The sequence below is a fragment of the Agelaius phoeniceus genome, chromosome 13 (genome assembly GCF_051311805.1).
Source record: "Agelaius phoeniceus isolate bAgePho1 chromosome 13, bAgePho1.hap1, whole genome shotgun sequence".
Lineage (NCBI taxonomy): Eukaryota > Metazoa > Chordata > Aves > Passeriformes > Icteridae > Agelaius > Agelaius phoeniceus.
Window position 1 is genome coordinate 17,086,495 of NC_135277.1, and position 20,794 is coordinate 17,107,288.

Genomic DNA, 20,794 nt, shown 5'->3' on the forward strand with positions numbered 1-20,794 from the left:
GTTCAAAACCAAGGAAATCAATCCACAGGTCCAGTTTAGGGTCAGTCTGTCGGTTGGAGTCCAGAGCAGCTGCAGCTGACCCAGAGACCAGTCCTGACATAGCTGAGACTAGGACTGAGACCCCTGGGTTGAGCTTAAAAAGAGCTCCTGGGCCATGGGTAGGGGGAATTGGGGTCCCAGGTGGGGTTGGTGAGGAGCATTCAAGTTTATTAATGCCCTCAGGGTCGTTACAACATCCCTCTGCTTATCATGCTGGAGCTCTGCAAAGGGATTTTTCTTATGAAAGGGATTTTTCCCTTTTCTTTTACTGTCAGGCTATTCAAAATAAGGATTATCTTGAGCTCTGTAATTTTCTGCTTACGGTAGGGATAAGACCTCAGCAGTGAGCTGGTGCTACCCCAGGATGCTCCAAGGGTTCCTCTGGTATCTTGGCACGGCCCCTGCACCCTGGGCTGCATCCTCAGGAGGCTGCTCCTGAGAAGCAGCAGCTCCAGGACCATGACTGGGATGGGGACAGGGGATCCCTGCAGCTGTGGCATCCTGGAGGTCCCTCTGCACCCCTTTTGCCAGGGTGACAATCCATGCTGGCATCAGCCTGCTGCTGAGTGCAACGTGATGAGAGGCTGAGACCTGAGCCGCGCCGATGTGACGCAGAGATGGGCGATGGCACCCAGACTTTCCTTGTATCGGATGCTCCCACTTTCCGTCCTGTTCCCAAGCAGGGCCACCTTGCATGAAAGAAAATATGGAGAGGGCAGGTGGAGGACAGGGGCTCAGGTTACTGCTCCTCTCCAGCTGCCCTGATCTCTGTTAGGAATATGTTTCTGGGGTTTTTTCCCCATTTTCCCAGGTTTGTCTGGGCTCTGTGCTGTGTCCAGCAGCCCTCTGCATTCTTGCCACCACCAGCTCTCCTCTTGGCTGCTCTGCCAAGCAGCTCTTCCAAGTTCACACCTCCTGTGGGGTTGGGACCAGGCAAGAGGGTCCCACGGGGATTTAGAAGTCCTCTGGCATGGGGTTGGGATGGCACGGGAATGCTCAGAGAGAAACTGTAATGGGAAAGGGGAAGCAGAAACCACTGCCTGGGTGTGGGTCCTGCTGCAACCACAGTGGCTGCTCAAGAAGGACAGACGGACAATACTCAGTGTGTAATTCCCTTACTCTTATTTTTTCATTGCTCCTGCCTTTCCCATTTGCTTCTTCTTCATTTTAAAAAGGACTCCTCATTCTCTTTTCCAGCTTTTGTTTCCCTGACCCCCCATTGCTGGAGCTGTCTGTGCCTTTGTCCCCCATCCCTGCTTTTCCTCTCCCACCCCACTGAGCTCATTTCAGCTATTCCTTGGCTTGGAGTAACCCATCCACTCTGTTGTCCTCCAACAAATAAGCTGACAGGCTAATGAATAGCTTCAGATGGTAATTAGCAACGGAGTTGCTAATAATGAATTTCATTTACATTTTAAGCGCTGCAGAGGGAAAATAAGCCCCTGTCATTAATGCTCTCCCTGCTCCCAGCACAGCCTTGGCCTTGGGGGGAATGCACCCTCTGGAAGCCTTTCTGTGATTGCACCTCTCCAGCCTCCATTTCGGAGGCTGTGATAGGCAGAGTTCATTAAGCAGCAATTAGTGATGGAGGGGGAGAGAAGCTGCTGCTGCTTCCATCATTCGATGGTGGGGAAGCGCCACGATGCCATGGAAAATGGGCCACAGGAGGCAGGAGCTGGTTCTGGGCCAGGAAAGAAGGGCTGGATGCTTCAGCCAGCACCAGGGACTCACGTGGCTTGCCCAGAGCCCTGGAGCTGTCAGCCCTCCTTGTCCATGTAACCCTCCCAGACTACCTAGAAAATGACCCTGAGGGGTTTCTCAGTCCCTAAAATCCTTCCCCATTATTTCCTCAGGGGTTTAGCACATTTTGAAGGCAGGGCTTTCCCTGATGGGTTTAATTCATCCCTGCCTGCCCAAGGAAGGAACCAAGTGCCATCTGCATAGATTCCATGAATTGTTATCAAATGGAAAGATGGAGAAATGTCATTGTTTTGTCTCATAGCAGTGAAGAATTCATGGTGGGAGCACAGGGAATAGGTTTGCTCACTACTGCATAGCACCATAAGGGAGTTGGGAATGCTCAAAGCCTGGATCTGGTGCTGGGGGTGAGCCTGGGAGCGTTGCCTGCCCTGCCTCAGTTTCCCTCTGTGTGCCCAAGGAGCCTCAGGGAGGGTTAGATGGATTGGGAATCAATGCTTTGCATCTACAGGGGTTTTCCAGAACACTGCTTGTGCATGGAGGATCCCATCCCATCCCTTCCCATCCCATCCCACAGACCCACCCAGACCCCAATCCAGTGTTTGGACTGGGGGGGGCAGTTCAAAATCCACCACCATTTAGGCAGTGGGATCCACAGAAAGCTGCTTTGGGGACCACAGGGATGTAGCATCCTCCCTGGATAGGAGGTGACAGCCACATCCTGCCTTCACCTCTAAGGACATGGGAGATCGATTTATTTATTTATTTATTTATTTATGTATTTTTTCAAGCCCTGCTAGGAGTGAAACCAATCCAGGGGCCTCCAGAGGCCGATAAGATTTGACTGCAAGTCAATACTCACATGTCTTTCCACTGTGCAATGATCCCCCGGCCAGCGGGGCGGGAGGGGACAGGCAGGTGACAGGGGCGGGCAGAGGGCCAGCCTGGGGCAGGGACGTCGCCTCTGCTCCGGGAAGGGATTGGGGGCAGGAAGGGGACATCTCCTGGCCTGCAACAGGGATTTTCTGGGATTTGTTGCCAGTACATGTAATGGTGAGCCCAGAGTGGGCAGCTCCACATTGGGAGGTGAATGAGGGACAGGGATGGGGAAGGAGGAGGAGCAGGGGAGAGGGAGAGAAATTGCCCGTGACAACCAGCTCTGCCACGGCATCTGCTCCTCGGAGCTTTGGGAATTGAGAGGTTTCCCTGCCGGCAGAGCTGGGGCTGAGGCTGCAGGGTGCTGGGGGGAGCAGAGCCCTGGCACACTCGATTCACACTCAGTGCCATCTGCCAGGCTTTCTCCTGGCTGTGGGTTCCAGTGGCTTCTCTCATGGCTAATAAGGGTCGAGCTCAGACTCTAAAGTACTTCCCAAAGTACCTGCTGCATCTTTGTGCCATCCCTGGACACAGCATGGCTGGGATTCCACATCCCTCTGGGAATGCTGCAGGGTAGGCAGGCAGGGTGACATTTGCAGTTAGCAGAGGGTGTCCTTGAGAGGAACGAGCGCCGAGAGAAGGGACCAGGTTCTCTTTAAGGGGGCAGGACTTTGGGAACATTATGAAGGCAAGAGTGAGCTTCTCCCTCTGCCTTCCACCCTCCCCTCCTTCCCTTCTCTGTTCCGGGACAGAGAGCCGGGTTCCCTGCCCTTCCCTTTGCCTGGCAGGGATGAAGGCAGGAGCTGGGTGCTGGGATGGGCGGCTGAGCAGGGGAGGAGGAGGAGGAGGAGGGGAGGAAGGGGAGGGAGAGGGGGAGGATCTGCTAATTACACAGAACAGCTCTGGGGGCTGCTGAAGTCCAGAATGAAGCAAAGAGCAGCAGAAGCGAGTGCTGCAGTGGGAGCGGAGGAGCCCAAGCATCACCGAGAGCTGGAGCCGGCTGTTTTCCCTGCTGGGAACAACTGGGAGCACCCAGGGGATCCTGCAGCCCTGTCTCCCACAGGAGACAGCCTCTGGCACTGCCACCGAGCCCACTGCCAGCCCCTGGAGAGCCGAGGAGAAGGGACTGGTGGTTGCAGCACGCAGGGCTGGGCTGGAGGGCAGCGAGGTCAGCCCTGCTATGGTCGTGAGGGGCTAGGAGCCTGTGTGCATCCACCGGGAAGAGGTGAAGGATGGCTACTGAAGGAGGGAGAGCCAAGCCCCTTGCCCAGTCCAGGATGGAGAACTTCCGAAAGGTGAGGACCTCGGAGGAGGAGATGCCATTACCCTTCCCAGATCTGCCCCCGGACGTGGTGGAGATGAAAGTGAAGGAGGGCAGCAAGATCAGGAACCTGATGAACTTCGCCATGGCCCAGATGGAGCTGAAGGGCAGGCGGCAGATCGTGTTCAGCGGCTGCGGCAGGGCAGTCACCAAGACCATCACCTGCGTGGAGATCATGAAGCGCAAGCTGGGAGGGCTCCACCAGGTCACCAAGGTACGCTACAAAACCGTGCTGGAGGTCTGGGAGAGCCAGGACCTGCCGCCCCACGGCCCCGCACAGAACCTGACTGTCCACAAGAACGTCCCCTCCATCTGCATCCTGCTCTCCCGGGACCCCCTGGATCCCAACCAGACGGGATATCAGCCCCCCGAGCCCCGGCACGAGGCAGGAGAAGACACATTGGGATCCTCCAGCAAGGGGCTGAAGCGGCCGCTGCCGCCTCCCTGCGAGGAGCTGCTGCCCAAGAAGCTGCAGGTACAGGTGTCTGACAGCCCCAGGGGCACAGGGACCACCACTGGCCAGCAGGACCCCTGACCCCAGTGCCTCCCACCCCACCTGCCAGGTATGGAGGCAGGAATATCCACTCATTCCGGGGTCACTGGTGGGCTGCAGGCTCCCCCTGACCTGTTCCCACTTGCTGCTCCTTGACCCCTGCGGATGGGGGTCCCTAGATTTGGCATGAGGGTTAAACCCACCATGTCTTGGTTATGGATTGAAGCAGGTGAGCATGTGGGGGGGAGCTGGTGACCTCTAATTCAGCCACCCAGGGACACTGTGACCACCAGCCACATCCTGCAGTGACTCCCAGGGAGCCAGAGCAGCCGAGGGGTGCCTGGACCACCACCACCGCTCCCCACTGCAACGCCTCATCCATCAGGAGAGATGGGTTTGCCCCAAGCTTGTTGGAATAAAACCTTCATTATCAAACCTGCTGCTGAGGAGCTGTTGGAGTTATTAAGGCCAGGCTCAGCATCCTGTGAGACTGTGATTCATCCCAAAAAAAAACAAGCACAGGGGTGCTCCCTCCCTGCAGCCTCAGAGCTGAGCACTGCACTGTGCTGACTGCCTGTGGGACAGCACAAGGAAATAAAACAACTCACATCGGATATCTGGTCTGGAGTGGGGGGAAACCACGCTGTGGGGAGCTGGGGGCAGTGGAAGTGTTGGGTGGGGGGTTATTGTGACTGGATGCAGTGCCCAGCACAGGATGAGGAGGTTTAGGGCAGCATGCCTTGGCTGCCGAGTGCTTTGGCGCAAAATCCCTGCTACTTCCAGGGGGTAAAGAGAACTGAATGGAAAATAAAAGCTCTTTAGAAATAGTTGAGATATGTCTATGGGAAAATGGGGGGATCATCTTGGCTGCTGGCTGTGGCATGGATCAGCACAGTGAAGGCTGCTGCCAGCTCACAACAAGGGGATCCCAGCCAAACTCTGTCCCTTGGAAGAATGGGATTGGGGTCTCCTGTGCCGGCACAGCAGCACCTGGCAAAGCCCCAATTTCAGTGGGGACAGGGGAGATTTGGGGGACAGGTTATGGGACGCCAAGCCTTGATCCACCTTGTTCCCTCTGCCCAGTGCCCAGCAGCACTGCAGGATGAATTAATCGGTATTAAGAGCAAACCCTTCCCAAAATCCACGTGTGAGGGATTCTCTGGCTGCAGCTGCCTTATCTCCCTGCCTCACTCCTGCTCTACAGGGACAGTCGGCGTTCTCTCTTTGTCAAGGGCTTGCTTGGCTGGGAGCGGGAATGAAAGGAGAGGAGGAGGAAGAGGAGGAAGCAGGGTCTGTTTTGTGAGGCAGTGACCTTGTTATCTCGCTCAGCAGGCAGCTGCTCCTCAGGCCAGAGGCTCGTGCTTATCTGTCCTTTTGCAGATTGATTCCCTTCACTCAAACATTAATTTCCAACGGTTTTTTAATGTTAATGAACATTTTTTGGTGGGTTTGGGGATGGTAAAGCTTTGGGCTCTGTACCAGCCAGTTCTTCCCAGTTCCTTTCTCCAGTGCAGACCCCATTCAAGATCAACCCTCCACCCCGCACAGTAGCACCAGGTACAGGCACCTACCCCAAATGCATCCAAAATCACTAATAAAATTGATTTTAAACGCTGTAATTAATAAATCCCTCTGTAAACACCCTGATCAGAGCCTGAAGACTGTGAGAGCCACACAGTTAAACACTAACAGCCCTTCACCTCCATTGCTGCCACCTCACATTTCTCTGAGCAAGGGAAAAAAAGAATGAAAACCACCTATTTCTCCTTATTTTGTTAATTTGCAAGATGTTTTTAATGGATTTCCTAGGCAGGTAGTTTCCAATCACAGAGACAGCACTGGGGATCTTACCCTCATTGCTTTGCTGGCTGATGGCTTCCAGCATAAGAAAATAATAAAAAATTACTGGAAAAAAAAAATTAAAACAGGGTGATGATACCGGGGGACATGGTGAGTAGAATAATCACAATGGTTTTGTGGTTTTGTGCAGCACTGCTAAGGCACAGCCCAAGGGACGAGTTTTGGAGCGATTTTCCGGTGCCCAGGCCGGTGCGATGGTGGCTGAGGGCAGCAGCCCCCGGTGAGGGGACAGGGACGCTCTCAGAGAACTGGAGCTGGCAGATGAGCCGGTCTGAGCTCATTTCCTTCACAGGGCTCGAGTGCGGCGCCTGTCCATTGACAGGCACGGGGATGCTACGCGGGCTCGGCTAAATGGGGACAGCAGCAGCCCGAACCCCTCATAAACGAGCTCAAACACTCCCGAAAACTGCCTCGGCGACCTGAGGGGGACCCCCATGGCCGCTCCCCTCACGCACAAAATGGCGGCCAGCCCCGCCCCAAGATGGCGGCGGTCCCGCCCCGCCGCGCCCCCAGCCCGTCCCCGCCGCGCCCCCAGCCCGTCCCCGCGGCCTCCCGCCCTTCCACGCTCCCGCTCCGTCCCCGCCGCGCCGCCGTACCCGCCTCAGCGGCCCCCCCCCCGGCCCTCACCTCCGTCCCTCCTTCCCGGTGGGGTGCGGGAGCCAGCGGCGCGCGCCCCCGGTTGCCGGTGCTGTCTCCTCCCTTCACAGCCCGCCGCCATGCTGGCCGCCAGCGCCTCTCTCCTCCGCCGCTGCGCCGTCTCCGGCCTCCGTGCCGCCGTCCGCCGGCCTGCCGGCCCAGCAGGTGAGCGGCTGCGCTCGTCTCCGTCCTTCCCGCCGCGGTTGGCGCCCGGGTTCCCGGTGTGGAGGGGAGCGAGGCCGCGCGGCCCGGCGCGTCCTTGCGGTGACCCCGCGGCCTAGCACGGGCCGCCCCCGCCGCTCCGGCCGCCGCCACCGGGATCCCCCCGCCGGCACCGCCTCAGCGGGCACCGGGCACCGCCCGGGGGCTGCAGCGAGAGGCGGCGGCGCTTTCCCTGCGCCCCCCGCCAAGGTGACATTGATGGAGGGCGGCGGTGACCTCCGCAGCACCGGGACGCCGGCCAGCCCCGGCCCCGCTGCAGCTCCGCGCCGGCCCTCACCCTCCTAATTAACACCGCAGTTATTTTATTTGTTATATTAACGCCACAGTTAATAGAGAGAGTAGGAGGACCAGCCCCAGGCAGCGGTCTGTGATGGTGGCCAGGGTGGCAGGGCTGGAAGACGGAGGCTGTAGAGAATGCGCTGCCTGTGCATCGCAATTAATAGCTAATTAACTTCTTCATCGCAATTAATACCTAATTAGCAGACACTAATAATGCTCGGAGACCTGTGTGTGCCTCTGCTGCGGCACGTGTGAGTTAAACAACTGCCTTAGGGAGCCTGTCACTGCGTCTTTTTAAATAATAAGCACAGGATTTCTTAGATGCTGCTCAGCACCTTTGATCTTTTGTTATTTTGAATCCACTAAAATCTTTGCTCGCTGTTCCTTTGAGCTGCTGAACCCCGGCTGCTCCTGGGCCTTGTTTCCAGGAGGCTCCGTGTTCTTTTTTTCCCAGCTCTTGTGTTTCAAACACCCCACTTAACATTGCTGCCACCCTTTTGCAGGGGGGTTCGTTGCTGCAAAACTTCCCCTGGGCTCCTCGTTCTCAGATTTTCAGTAAATTAATGTTTTATCTTCACACGTGCTTCTGTGCTCATTACTGGAGAAAACTGCCCAATTTTGGCCCTCACAGAGAAGCTTCAACATGTTTTTGTGTCATGTTAGGTGATTTTATGCTTAATTCCTGTTAAGTTCACTTTAAAGCAAAGGTGCTTGCCCTTTGGTTCTTCCTTGAGCTGGGAATCTCTGCCTGGATAGGTTGGCTGTCACACACACGTCATGTGTGTGACAGTGACCTTGATGGACCCTGCTGAAGCTCAGGCCAGAGGAACTCTGCAGGCACACATAGAAACATGAATGTGGAAAAGAAACATAGCAGCAATTGAGAAACACACCCTGGAAAGCCAGAGCTTTAATTCTTATGGTCTGTATTTGCCTCCTGGATCCAGGAAATGATTTTGTTGAGGAAAGACTTCAGATTTTGACTTAAAGATGGTATTTGAGCGCTTCAATTTAGGCCTTTCTCCAGCTGAGATTTGCTGGTTTTTGGCAGGATTTTTTTTTTCTGTGTAAGAAAAATAAGGATTCTCCTTCAGCCAGCTGAAACCTGGAGGGTTTTCAGCAGTGTCCTGGGAGCAGGAGCATTTCCAGAGCCCTGCTCTTGCTCTGAGCTCAGCTCTGCAGGTGATTTGTTGCAAAGAGGAGGGTCAAAGGTCTGCTCTGGAGCTGGGGAAAGGAGGGGGAATTTCCCTACAAGGAACCAAAAGAGCATTTTAATTCTGTCTTGGCCTGTTGTTAACTTTTCCATAGCTAAAATAAATAAAGCTATTTTCATGCTTCCATTGCATAAACCAGTATTGCAGCTGAAATGTTGGATAAGGTTAAATTTTGTTAAAAAAGCAAATTGCCTGCTAATTAGGCTGCCATTAATGAAACCAAAGAGAAGTATATCAGCAACAGTACAGCCCAGTTGTGGTGTTGGGTTTTTTTGTTTCGGTTTTAAATAAAACCCTGTAGTTGATCACTGTGAGTGATTCGTGCTGGGTTAAGAAAGAAAAAGTCAGGAGCTAAATTTGACTTGTGTGAAGCAGAGCTTTGAGCTCCAAGGTCGTATCTGGTGTGTGACCTCTCTGCAAATATTAGTGGAGTGAGATTAGCAGTGGGGAAAGGAAGCACCAGGCTTGTGGTCCTTCAGTTTAGTTCCCTTAGAAAACTGTTCCAGCCTTTGTGGGGTAAAAAAAGACAGGTTCACCCAAAAAACCAAAATTTGTGATAGTGCTGAGTGAAGAAACACTGATCCTATCAGACTAATTTGTGTGTTAGCATACAATCTGCTTTTGTGATTAGTTATCAAATATTAATGCAATTGCAACCTTGAGATCCAGCAGTTTTTCTCTTGGATAGTTTTCTCTTGGATAGATACCTTGTGATCATTTTTTTCCTCCTCCAGCCCTTCTGTTGGAAGGAATATCTCTCATCCCTTTGCTTTTGAGAGCCTCTCTAGGAATCGCATGGAATTTTGTTGGTGAGGAACGTGCATGTTAAAGCTTCTCAGTCTCACTTGGCTGTGGGAAGAGGAAGAATTCCTGTATTTTACAGAAAAAGGAACGCCAGAAAACCTCTTCAGAGTAGGTTTTGGTGTGTTTTTGCCATGCTCTGACCAATGCTCTGGGAACACTTTGGAAGTCTGACATGGAAAAAAGCAGACACTTTGCTACAACATAAACCACGATATTTAATAAGTTACATCCATCCAGGGCTCATCCAGGACTGACTATAACAAGGCAATCCATGTTTTATGGAGGCTTCTGGCCTCTTGGTCAGGACTGAAGCAGTGTTATGTTCCTTTTGCTCCAAGTTTGTTCCCTTTTTCCTGCACTCCAGCTGTGCTTCCTGCTCGCTGCTACTCTCACGGGTCACAAGAGTCAGATGAAGAATTCGATGCTCGCTGGGTGACGTATTTCAACAAGCCAGATATCGATGCCTGGGAGCTCAGGAAAGGTAAGTTGGAGATCAGGGAAGCATAACCTGGGGTAAATAGAAGTTTTCTGACCAGAAATAACAACTTTAGTTGGTGTTTTGTGGACTCCTCGTCCCTGGAAGTGTCCAAGGCCAGGGCTTGGAATAACCTGGTCTAGTGGAAGGTGTCCCTGCCTGTGTTGGTGTTTGTAGGGGTCTTAGGATGAGGGAAGAGGTGAGAATCTTGACTTTATGTTTCAGAAGGTTGATTTATTATTTTATGATATAGATAATATTAAAAGAAAATTATATACTAAAAGAATAGAAGAAAGGATTTCATCAGAAGGCTTGTAAGGAAAAGGAAAGGAATGATAATAAAATCTTGTGACTGACCAGAGTCCAAGACAGCCAGACTGTGATTGGCCATTAATTAAAAACAACCACATAAGACCAATCAAAGAGGCACCTGTTGCATTCCACACAGCAGATAATTAATGTTTACATTTTGTTTCTGAGGCCTCTCAGCTTCTCAGGAGAAAAATCTTAGCAAAAGATTCTTCATAAAATATGTCTGTAACACATGCCCATGATAGAATGGTGGACTAAATGATCTCTGAGGTCCTTCCAACTCAAACCATTCCATGATTCCATGATTTTAACATCTGGATGGGAGGGACAGTAGCATTTGCTCCAAGGACAGTGTTTTTGAGCTCTGCTATGCTCATTTTTCTTTGGACTTTGGCTAATGGCTTGGCCATAACTCCCTGCAGACTTTTTGTGTGGCTGTCTCCAGTTTTTTGCTGAGGAGTTGCCAAGTTTTATTAAATTTACCCCATTTTTTGGGGCAGTATAGGGCTGGGGGTATCTGTAGGGCAGTGTGGGGTGTGAGCACGGGGGTTATGGGGCTGGGGTATGTCCATGGGGCAGTGTGGGGTAGGTGTGTGGGGCAGTATAGGAGCAATACAATGTGATAGTTCATCTTTTAAGGCCCATTATGCCTTCAAAATGTGATTTCATAAGCAGATAATTGCAGCCAGAGGGATCCTTCCAGCAGCACCTGCCTGATGAGGTGCTGAGTTTTTCTGTCAGAGAGGAAGGGAGCAGACAGCAAGGGGCTCCTTTTGAGATCATGACAAGCTGGTTCCCAGTTCCCCTTGGTGTTCCCTTGTCTCCACAGGCATCAACACACTGGTGGGCTACGACCTGGTCCCGGAGCCCAAGATCATCGACGCGGCTCTGAGGGCCTGCAGACGGTTAAATGACTTTGCCAGTGCTGTCCGCATCCTAGAGGTTGTAAAGGTGGGTGGAACTGCCCTGTTCCCATTGCCAGAGCCTGCCAGCAGGGCAGTTTTCCCTGCTGCAAAGGGAAACCACCATCAGTGGCTCCATGATGAGCACAAAGCTTGCTGGTTTCTTGGGAGACTTAGAGAAGTAACTCAGAAAGCTCTCTTGGGAAACACCTGAAACCAACTCCTTGAAACCTGAATCCAGCCTGGCCAGGGAGTTCAGAGAAGCCAGGACTTTTATTTCAGCCCTAGAGGCCAGGAGCTCTGCTCTGCCACAGGCAGAAGTGGGAGGCTTTGGAAATGTGTATTTTGAAGTAACTCCATTCTTTGTTTTTTGGGATTTTTTTTTTTTCAGGACAAGGCAGGACCCCACAAGGAAATTTATCCTTACGTTATCCAGGAGCTTAGACCAACTTTGAGTGAACTTGGAATCTCCACTCCAGAGGAACTAGGCCTGGACAAAGCATAAACCTTGTTGGTAAGATTTGGTGTTGCTTCCCAGACTCTTGGCATGGGAGTCCTGTACACCAAACCCTCTGGCAAAGACAGCATAGGCAAGACCTAATGTGCCCTAATCCCAGACTAAAATAAAGCCCTAAATAAAAATCCTCATGGAAGTGAAGCCTCTTAACTCAGTTTCCTCAGGAGATGACCAGTGTCATATTCTTTTTTTAAATATTATGCCTGGAATAGAGATACTGTGTGTCAGACTGCTGCAAATAGTGCTTGATTCTGGATATTTTAAGTCCTTTTCCTCCTCCTTGCCCTGGGATACAATGTCTTGGTGCCAGGGGTCCTGAATCAGCTGTGCTGGGAATGCAGTACCTGCATTTTTGAGCTGAGCATGATTAAATAAGGCTTTGGAGGTAAAAGGGATGGAAATAACTCATTTGGGACCTCATGGAAACTTTGTGGAGCTTCTAGTCTGCTTCTTTAATGTTTTTTTTTTATTTTTCCCCTATTATTTTCTATGCCAGGTGGATCACTCAAGCGTTCTGCTGATGCTACCAGATTGTACACAGTCACTTGGAGAGCCAAACTTTAAATCTTACTTGACATAACTTCTTCCTTTATTGAGTCACAGTGGAAGTGCTGTGGAGTTGGGCCTAATAAAGGAAAACCTGGTTTGACTCATGTGGTACCAGTGCCTCGTGTGGTCATTTCCTGTTGCTTTTGTAGGGAAAAACAAAGAACAAACCAAAATGAGCTCGTAGGAGCTTCTAAATTGTTGCTTTCTCTGCAAAGCTCGTGCCCAGAGCCTTCTCAAGCACGTGGCTCTGGGAGGGGAAGAGCAGGAGCTGTGTGGAGAGGAGAGCATGGTTCCTTGTAATGCACAGCTTTGGGGAGGAGGCATTTCCCTGAAATCATGTCCAAAGCCTCAGATGTGGGCTGGGGGCTCCTGTTTGCAAGGGTCGTGTCCTCACCAGGAAGGGGATCTGTTCTGGGATACTGTCCCTGTTTTCCACTCAGCTCTGGCCCAGGCAAGGGTTTGGGAAATAAAATAAACCATCAGAAGCGGGTGGGAGGAGAAGGGAAATATCTTCATTCTGTTGTTATTTTCCTCCTAGAAGAGGGGAATTTTTTGGGAAAACAGGAATTTGTTTCTGTACAGTGGGCTCAGGGCAAGAGCCGTGTTGTGTCCCACAGTCCCATCCCATCCCACTGTTTCATCCATTGCAAGACTTTTTCAGTTCCTGTTCATTTCTCCTCCTTCTTTTTAGATGTATAGAAAGGGTGAGATACGGGAATGTGCCCCCTGTTGACGGAGTGACAAAACTATGCTCTGTCCCCTTAAAAAGAAAAGAAGCTCAGAAGTTTCTGTCCTCGATTAGGTGAAAAATGCATCTCATAGGCCTGGGAACTTCACCTCACACTTAAGGATAGTCAATGGGAAAGGAGCCAAAAAGTCCCGCCTGAGCAATTTACTAGAAAAAGACGAGAACAAAAAAACCAATTGGCTTTTTTGAGGTGTTTTACCAAGAGCAAGAACCTCTCCCACCTGGCTCGATTTTTCTCTGTAAAGAGTTTATTATTTTGCCTTTTATTGAAACATTTTTGTTTCCAACACTGTAACAGAAGCCATCCTGGTGCTGATTTTAGACCTCCAAAAGTGGCTGGAGCTATCTTGAGTGTGAAATAGACCTCCAAGAGCTTATGGGACCTGTCTCGAAAAGACTCCTACTTCAATCCATGATCCTGTGCCGCAGTCCCTGTGTCCCGTCCCGCTCTCCTGTCCCGCGGTCCCGTCCCGCTCTCCCGCCCCGCTGGCCGGTCCCACCGCGCATGCGCGGCAGAGGGGCGCGCCCTTTCCCCGCCTCCCATTGGCTGAGCCCCGCCGGCCCCGCGCTGCCATTGGCGGGAGGGCCATGGGGCGGGGCCAGGGGCAGCCATGGCGACGGGCGGCGGCGGAGCCGGGCCAGGTCCCGGTGCCGGTCCTGGTGCCGCTGCCAGCGGAGCCGCCGGCCGGCGGGGCCCGGGGGTACGTGCGGTGTACGGGCGTGCTGGGGCTGCGGGGCTGGGAGGCGAGCGTGGGGCTGGGAGGGGTATGTGCATTGTGGGTGTGGGGATGTGTGGGGTATCTGTATGGGGCTATGGGGCTGTGTGGGATATTGCATGGAGCTGTGTAGGATATCTGCCGGGGGCTATGGGGGTATGGGGCCATGTAGGATATCTGCATGGGGCTGTGTGGCTGAGGAGAGTGTGGGGCAGCGTGGGGTACGTGAACAGGGGTGGTGTAGGGCTGGGGTATGTCCATGGGGCACTGTGGGGTGTGTGCACAGGGGTTATGGGGCTGGGGGTATCCGTAGGGCAGTGTGGGGTGTGTGCACAGGGGTTATGGGGCTGGGGGTATCCGTAGGGCAGTGTGGGGTGTGTGCACAGGGGTTATGGGGCTGGGGGTATCTGTAGGGCACTGTGGGGTGTGTGCACAGGGGTTGTAGGGCTGGGGTATGTCCATGGGGCAGTGTGGGGTAGGTGTGTGGGGCAGTATAGGAGCAATACAGTGGGACAGTTCATCTTTCCGAGCTGCAGACAGGGAAGCACAGTAGTGTATACAGTGTATAAATATAAATATAAAAATAATTTTATATATATGTACACACACAGAGGTGTATCAGCACAGCATCAGCTGGCTAGGAAGGGGTATGGCACATCCAGAGGGATCTGGGGGGGCACTGCCTGCCTGGTCATTCCCACTATAAAGCTCTGTCCTGCTAATTCCAGCTTAAGACACTGAGGCTAATCCTGGCCGTGCTCTGCAATCACCATCCCCAGTCCTCTGCCGTGTTCCTTTAATTCCATGTCCCTCCTGTGCCAACTCTCTCTGATTTTCCCTCTATTTTATTCATTACTTCTTGTGTTTGTGGAGGTTTTTTCCTCCCCCTTGCCCTTAGAAGCATTGGTTCTCCTTGACAATAACTGGATAAAAGGAGAAGCTTGGAAACCCCAAATTAAAAATACACAATCCTTACATTTGTGTTTGATTAACCTCTCAGGAAATCTCCTCTACCACCTTTTCCCAAGTATTACTGCAGCCAGGCTTGCACAGGAACTGATGGTGACTACCTGTGCTTTTAATTAGCACCACCATTCCCAAATAATCCTCTCATCTGCTATCAGATCTGCTTATTCCTTTTCCTCTCCCTCCTCCTGGGCTGGGGAGGAGGAGCTGTCCCTGGGGACACATTTCCCTGGGAGCAGATTTCCCTGCTGACCTTGAGCTCCCAGGAAGGATCAGATGCTCTGAGATGACTCTGCTTTACTTCATCCCCGTGGAGAGGTGCTAAATGCTTCTTCCATTTTTTAGCTGATTTGGACTGAAAAGAAGAGGCTGAACAAAGGGACAGATGTGGTGGAGAAAAGAGGTCCATACATCATGAGCAAACCTCCCTCCATCCAGGCCAAGCTGAGTAAGTGATGCTTGGTGCACTCTGCTGGGATTTTGGGTGTCATTCCCACTTCTCTCCCAGAGCTGGGGTTACCAAAAGCCCTTTTATTCCTTGGTGGGATAAAACCTTTATAAAACCCCATTAAAACCCCATTGGGAAAGCACTGCACTGCACCCAGGCTCACCTGCACCACCCTCCTCACCCATTCCCCAGAAGAAGAACCCCTTTGGGAGCATTTGGGGATTTTTCCTCTGTGTCCCTGTTCTTGGCTTGCAGAGAGGCAGCGGGAGCTGGCAAAGGCAGCGCTGCGAAGGCAGGGGCTGCTGGGGGCACCCACTGCCCTGAAACCAACTCCTAAAAGGTCTGATCTCCTCCTCCTCTTTTCAAAATGCCTATTTCACTTTTCTTGGGGAGACTGGGAAACTCAGAGGATTAAAAAGAAGAGTTTGGGACCTTATTCTCCTGGCTCTGTTTGGCCAGGAACACCCAGTATAATAAAATATACTGATTTTCTCTCTGTTTTGGGGATTATTTAGTGGTATGGATTTATTTGGGTATCCTGGGGTTTAGCTGGTGGTGGGAAGGAGTGGGATCCCTGCCCTGGCTCCTCAGCCTGTCAGCTCCATGGATGTGTTTGCACATAAAACATCTGTGCTGGTCTCCCTCCTGCATTTCCTGGCAGGTCTGTGAAGTTCAACAAGGGCTACACGGCGCTCAGCCAGACAGCTGATGAAAACCTGGTCTCCCTCGACTCAGACAGGTGAATAGCCCAAGATTTTCAGTAAATATCCCACGATTTTGAGGGTGGGGGTTCTCCCAGATGGCTTTTTGGGGGGGTTGATTTTCCTTGTCAGTTGTAGAGCATCCTTGGTGGCACTGGGCACCTCAGGGCAGCGAAACACTCCTGCTGTCCCAGATTTCAAATACTCCTTGGGGTTACACTGCCAGCTCCTTTTTTCCCCCAAATTCCCCTTACCTGCACCCTAAAGCCCCCATTTCCTGGCCAGCTCTGTTTCTTTTTCCCCTCAGTGATGGGGAGCCAGGATCCAGGTGTTCCTCGGGATACTCCTCTGCTGAGGCAAGTGCGGGGCTCTGACTGTGACACCATGGGGTCCCCAGGGGCTCCCTCGTCCCCCTGACCCCTCGAGGCTCTGGCTGGGGCTGGAAGCATCACCCCCAGGGCATGGATGTGTGTCCATCCTGCAGAGCTCTGCTTTGTCCCCTGCAGCAGGTGACCCAGGACCTGAGCCGGCAGCTGCTGCAGGATGGGTACCACCTCGACGAGGTCCCCGATGATGAAGACCTGGATCTCATCCCCCCAAAACCTGCTGCCTCCTCTTCTTGCCCCTGTTGTTTTGGAGAAAATCTCTCCTGTGTGATCCAGTAGCTGCACAAGAACAGGTCAAAATCCAGCACTTTCTTTGTCCCGTGGATGGCTGGTGGGTGTCAGGTCCCGTGCCAGGATGGTGACACAAGGACTGAACTGAACGATGCTGCTCGTGGCAGAGACCAACTGACTCCAAAAGACTTCTCCTTACACTCAGCAATACCAGGGGGCGGTGGCACAGTGACATTTTGGTGACCTGCATGGGACCTCGCACTTGGCTGGGGTGGGAAGAGAGGACAGGCAGGGCCTGGCACCTTCACGGGGGTATTAAGGGAAGGATTTGGGAGTTTCTGGGGTTGGAGCTAATGGCTTATTCCCATTCTCCTCAACGCTGCTTTGATGCAGGTGAGGCACAGCCCAGGCCCCCATCCCAGCTCTGCACAGGGCTTGGATTTGGGGGGCTGGAGAGCCTCCCTCCTGCAAACCATAAACGCTGCCTTAAACCATGGTCCTGCTCTATGACATAGAGGACAATCAGCTTCTTATACAGAAACCTTATTTAAATATTTCATGTCAAGAGACATGAATTGGTTGGGTGGGGGGCATGTTTGTTTGTTTTTGTATCTTACTTGTAAAAGGGAGCACTTAATAAACTGGATCTCATTACTCAGAAGGGGTGCTGGTGCTGTGAGGGGGACTCCTGTCTTCTCTCATCACATTTTACTCTTTTCCTGTGCCTGAGGAGCAAGGGGGGGAATAACAGCCAGCGCTGGGGGGATGCTGGAGCTGCTCCCAGCCTCTCTGTCCCCCTCCATCCTCCTGCTCCCTCCACCACGCTGCCCTTCGCCAGGGACAAAGTCACTTCTTTATTCACAGCAGCAGAGGCTCTCCTGCTCCATCATCCCCCAGGCAGCCCCCTTTTACAGCCAGGGAAGGGGGACACTGGCTGCCATCAGCCAGGTTTGGGAAGAGCCCACCAGAAGCAGCAGAAAGCCTGTGGTCTGCACCACCTCCAAGGAGCTGATCCACAGAACTGCTCTTTCTATACCCCAGGGCTGCTTTGAGGGTTTAACAGGTGGAGGGAGACCTTTCAAGCAAGAAGACTTTGCCCACAGCAGTTTCTATCTACTCAAACATGGAGTGTTGTGGTGGAAGTGTCCCAGGCGCTGCTCAGAGGAGGCAGCAGGCTCGGAAGAGCAGCATCCCTTCGGGTGAGGAGAGGTGCAGGGAGATGCTCTCGTTGGCCGACACGAAGAGCACGGAGCCACGGCGCAGGGACATCTCTGAGGCTGCCGCTGTGGAGGTGCCCACGGCTGTCCCTTGGATCACCAGCAGGATGCTGGCAGAGTCCATGGCAGAGATGAGGTACAGCTTGATGGAGGCAGGGATCTGCCAAGGGAAATGTCACTGTGTTGGGGTGTCCCTCAGCTTTCCTCCTCTCTGCAGAGCTGGAAGGGGGTTGGCCCCACTCCCACCCCTTTGCTGTGCCTGCAGCAGCCCAAACCCAGGGAACTCAGCTTGGCTGAGGAAACCCAAGGCCTCTTCCTGGTTCTCCCTCTGCCCAGAGCTGCTGGAGAAGGTGAACAAGCTCCAGGGAGGGATAAAGAGACCAGCACCCCATTATGCCCAAACATCCCGCCCACCTTGCCAGGACACTGATAACAAAGGTGAGTGAGCCCCAGCCAGCACTGGTGTGTCCCACCCGGTGTCCCCAGCACGGAGCTGTCACCTCTCACCTCTATCCTCATGATGGTGAAGTCTGGCACAGGTGGGTCGTAGAGGTAGACGTGGGGATCGAGCTGGCTCTGCGTTGCCGGGAGGATCTTGGAGCTGCTGGGTGCTGGTGTGTAGTTGAGCATCTCACACAAAGTGAGCACATCGATGAACTTGGGCGTGAGCCCGGCCCGCACCGTGTTGTCCGAACACGCCATCACCTCCACGCAGTCTGTGGGGACGGGGCAGCGCCGTCAGCCCAGCCCAGCCCAGCCCTCGGCCCAGCCCAGCCCTCGGTCCAGCCCAGCCCTCGGTCCAGCCCTCAGCACAGCCCAGCCCTCAGCCCAGCCCCTCCTCCCGTCCCCACGGCCCGGCCTTGCAGGATGCCGGGCTTAGGAGAGCCCCCCTGACGCTCACCTCCGTGCAGGTAGGCGTGGGGCTCGTTGGCTCCCAGGAACATGGCCTCCCCTGGCTCCAGCCTCACCAGGTTCAGGAAATAAATGGTGAAGCAGCCGATGTCCCCCGGATACTGGGAGTGCAGCCGCAGCAGCAGCTCCCCGTTGCTCCCTGACGTGTCCTTCCCTTCCGCCGCTGCGCAGGACAGACCCAGACCAGTGTGGGGAGAGCCTCAGCCTCTCCCCAAACACAGCCCCCCGAACTGGTTTGGGGTGTCACAGCCAGCACCCACCTTCCTGGGAGATCCTCTTCACCAGCATGTTCAGCTGGTCCACGAAGAACTTCTTCTCGCTCTTCATGAGGCGGGTGAAGCACACGCGGAGCGCGGCCGAGACCCCGCGGGGGTCGTCGCTGCCGCTGCGCTCCAGCTGCTCCGCGGCCACCTCCCCGATCAGGGCCCGCAGCTCGGGGACATCTGCGGGGCCAGCGCCACTCAGAGCCAGCCCCAGGCCAGGGGAGAACAGCCCTGGCCAGGAGCAGCACCCCCATCCCAGGAGAGCACAGTCACCGTCCCCACGGCGAATCCCATCCCTGGGAGCGCTGCCCGCACCCTGAACCCCATCCCAAGGGAGCGGGGCCCCCATCCCCACCCCAAACCCCATCCCAAGGGAGCATGGCCACCATCCCCACCCAAAACCCCATCCCAAGGGAGCATGGCCACCATCCCCACACCAAAGCCCATCCCAAGGGAGAATGGCCACCATCCCCATCCTGAAGCCCATCGCAAGGGAGCAGGACCACCATCCCCACACCAAAGCCCATAGCAAGGGAGCAGGACCACCATCCCCACACCAAAGCCCATCCCAAGAGAGTAACAATCCTCATCCCAAACCCCATCCCAAGGGAGCAGGGCCCTCATCCCCACCCCAAACTCCATCCCAAGGAAGCATGGCCACCATCCCAAACCCAGAGCCCATCCCAAGGGAGCAGGGCCATCATCCCCACCCCATGGCCACCATCCCCACTTCGGAGTCTGACCATGCACCCTCCTCCACCCTTACTCTGGAGGAAGGAGACAATCTCCTCCACAGGCCGGAAGCCACACATGCCCTCGAAGGGGGTGAGGGCGATGGCCATTTCAGGCTTGTGGTTGGCATCAGGATAGTGCTCAGGGAACTGGGCATGGAGCTTCGCTGCCAGCTCCTGCAGAGAGGGAACAGGAGCTGCCTGAGCTCCCCAGGACACAGGATCTGCCTGGGCTGCCCACGCTGGACTCTCCCTACCTTGTTGGGGTGTGCCTGGACAGACAGGGCGGTGTTGACCGACAGCACCTTGAACAGGAAGGGCAGGTGTCCCTGGAAGGCGTCCTTCACCTTGGCCCCGAGGCAGGCGGGGTTGTCGGCGATCCACTGGCCCAGGGTCTTTTGGGGGATGCGGTTATCCCGGATGAGGGCATCGCCCCGGGGGTGTGTGCCCATCCAGAGCTGCCAGACACCAACACACACAGCTGGCACCCCGAGCCGAGCCGGGCAGCCAGCACGGATGACTTGGGCTTTTCCAGGGAGGTGATCCCTGGCAGCTCCCTCGGGGGCTGAGTCATGCCGGGCTGCCCTCCAAGCCAGGGGGACACGGGACAGCTGAGGGGCAGCATCGTGTCCCGGTAGGACACAGGATGGTGAGAGCCACCACGGCCGCGGGGTGGGATGAACACACGGATGGGACGGACACACGGACAGAATGGACACAGAGACACACTCACCTCAGCGTAGGGCTGGTCAGGCTGGATCTGGACCAGGGGGTCAGCGCTGGCCACCAGCTTGGCCACCTCGCTCTCCAGGCCCACCTTCCCCCAGGAATAGTTCTGCACCACGCAGGACAGGGGGAACACTGCGGGAGGGAATTCAAGTGTTAGCGGGGCACAGAAAGAACCCCCGGAAATCCTCCCGCACACGCACAGAGCCCGCGGGGCAGGGTGACAGAATGGCAGGGAGGGAGAACACCACGGCCTTGGCAGGGGACACTCTGTGGGGACGATTTTCAACCATCACACGGCGATCTCGGGGTGCCCGGGCTGGGGGCACGACTCACGGGCCCTGCTCCCCATCGCCCGGGGGGTCCCGGAGGGGGTCCCGGTGTCCCATCGCGGAGCCCATCCCCGGGCGTGCGGGCGGTGGTGCCCGGTGCCCGTGCCCCGCTCACCGCGGATCTCCGCCATGGCTCGGCCGGGCAGGACCTGCCCCCCTCCCTCACCGCCCCCCCGCCGCCGCCGCCGCCGCGCCTGACGTCACGCGGCCACGCCCACCG

At 54.5% G+C, this 20,794-nt stretch overlaps 4 protein-coding genes across 4 annotated transcripts; 3 read left to right on the top strand and 1 right to left on the bottom strand.

Moving 5' to 3' along the window:
* Nucleotides 1-3,466: 3,466 nt before the first annotated feature.
* On the top strand, nt 3,467-4,867 carry RPP25 (ribonuclease P/MRP subunit p25). Its single transcript, XM_054642302.2, has one exon. It carries the CDS (start codon nt 3,846-3,848, stop codon nt 4,467-4,469), a length of 624 nt encoding a protein of 207 aa, XP_054498277.2. The 5' UTR covers nt 3,467-3,845; the 3' UTR covers nt 4,470-4,867.
* Nucleotides 4,868-6,730: 1,863 nt separating this feature from the next.
* COX5A (cytochrome c oxidase subunit 5A) lies at nt 6,731-12,301 on the top strand. Its single transcript, XM_054642040.2, has 5 exons — nt 6,731-7,088; nt 9,807-9,923; nt 11,059-11,180; nt 11,523-11,645; nt 12,145-12,301. Exons 1-4 carry the CDS (start codon nt 6,746-6,748, stop codon nt 11,634-11,636), a joined length of 696 nt encoding a protein of 231 aa, XP_054498015.2. The 5' UTR covers nt 6,731-6,745; the 3' UTR covers nt 11,637-11,645; nt 12,145-12,301.
* A 1,218-nt stretch (nt 12,302-13,519) lies between these two features.
* FAM219B (family with sequence similarity 219 member B) lies at nt 13,520-17,054 on the top strand. Its single transcript, XM_077185396.1, has 6 exons — nt 13,520-13,646; nt 14,973-15,075; nt 15,331-15,415; nt 15,737-15,814; nt 16,084-16,132; nt 16,283-17,054. Exons 1-6 carry the CDS (start codon nt 13,557-13,559, stop codon nt 16,439-16,441), a joined length of 564 nt encoding a protein of 187 aa, XP_077041511.1. The 5' UTR covers nt 13,520-13,556; the 3' UTR covers nt 16,442-17,054.
* A 180-nt stretch (nt 17,055-17,234) lies between these two features.
* On the bottom strand, nt 17,235-20,767 carry MPI (mannose phosphate isomerase). The gene is made up of 8 exons (XM_054642132.2): nt 20,690-20,767; nt 20,250-20,377; nt 19,774-19,974; nt 19,552-19,693; nt 18,783-18,965; nt 18,512-18,685; nt 18,118-18,326; nt 17,235-17,770 (listed from the first exon to the last, which is right to left on the bottom strand). Exons 1-8 carry the CDS (start codon nt 20,703-20,705, stop codon nt 17,552-17,554), a joined length of 1,272 nt encoding a protein of 423 aa, XP_054498107.1. The 5' UTR covers nt 20,706-20,767; the 3' UTR covers nt 17,235-17,551.
* Between the last annotated feature and the right edge of the window lie 27 nt (nt 20,768-20,794).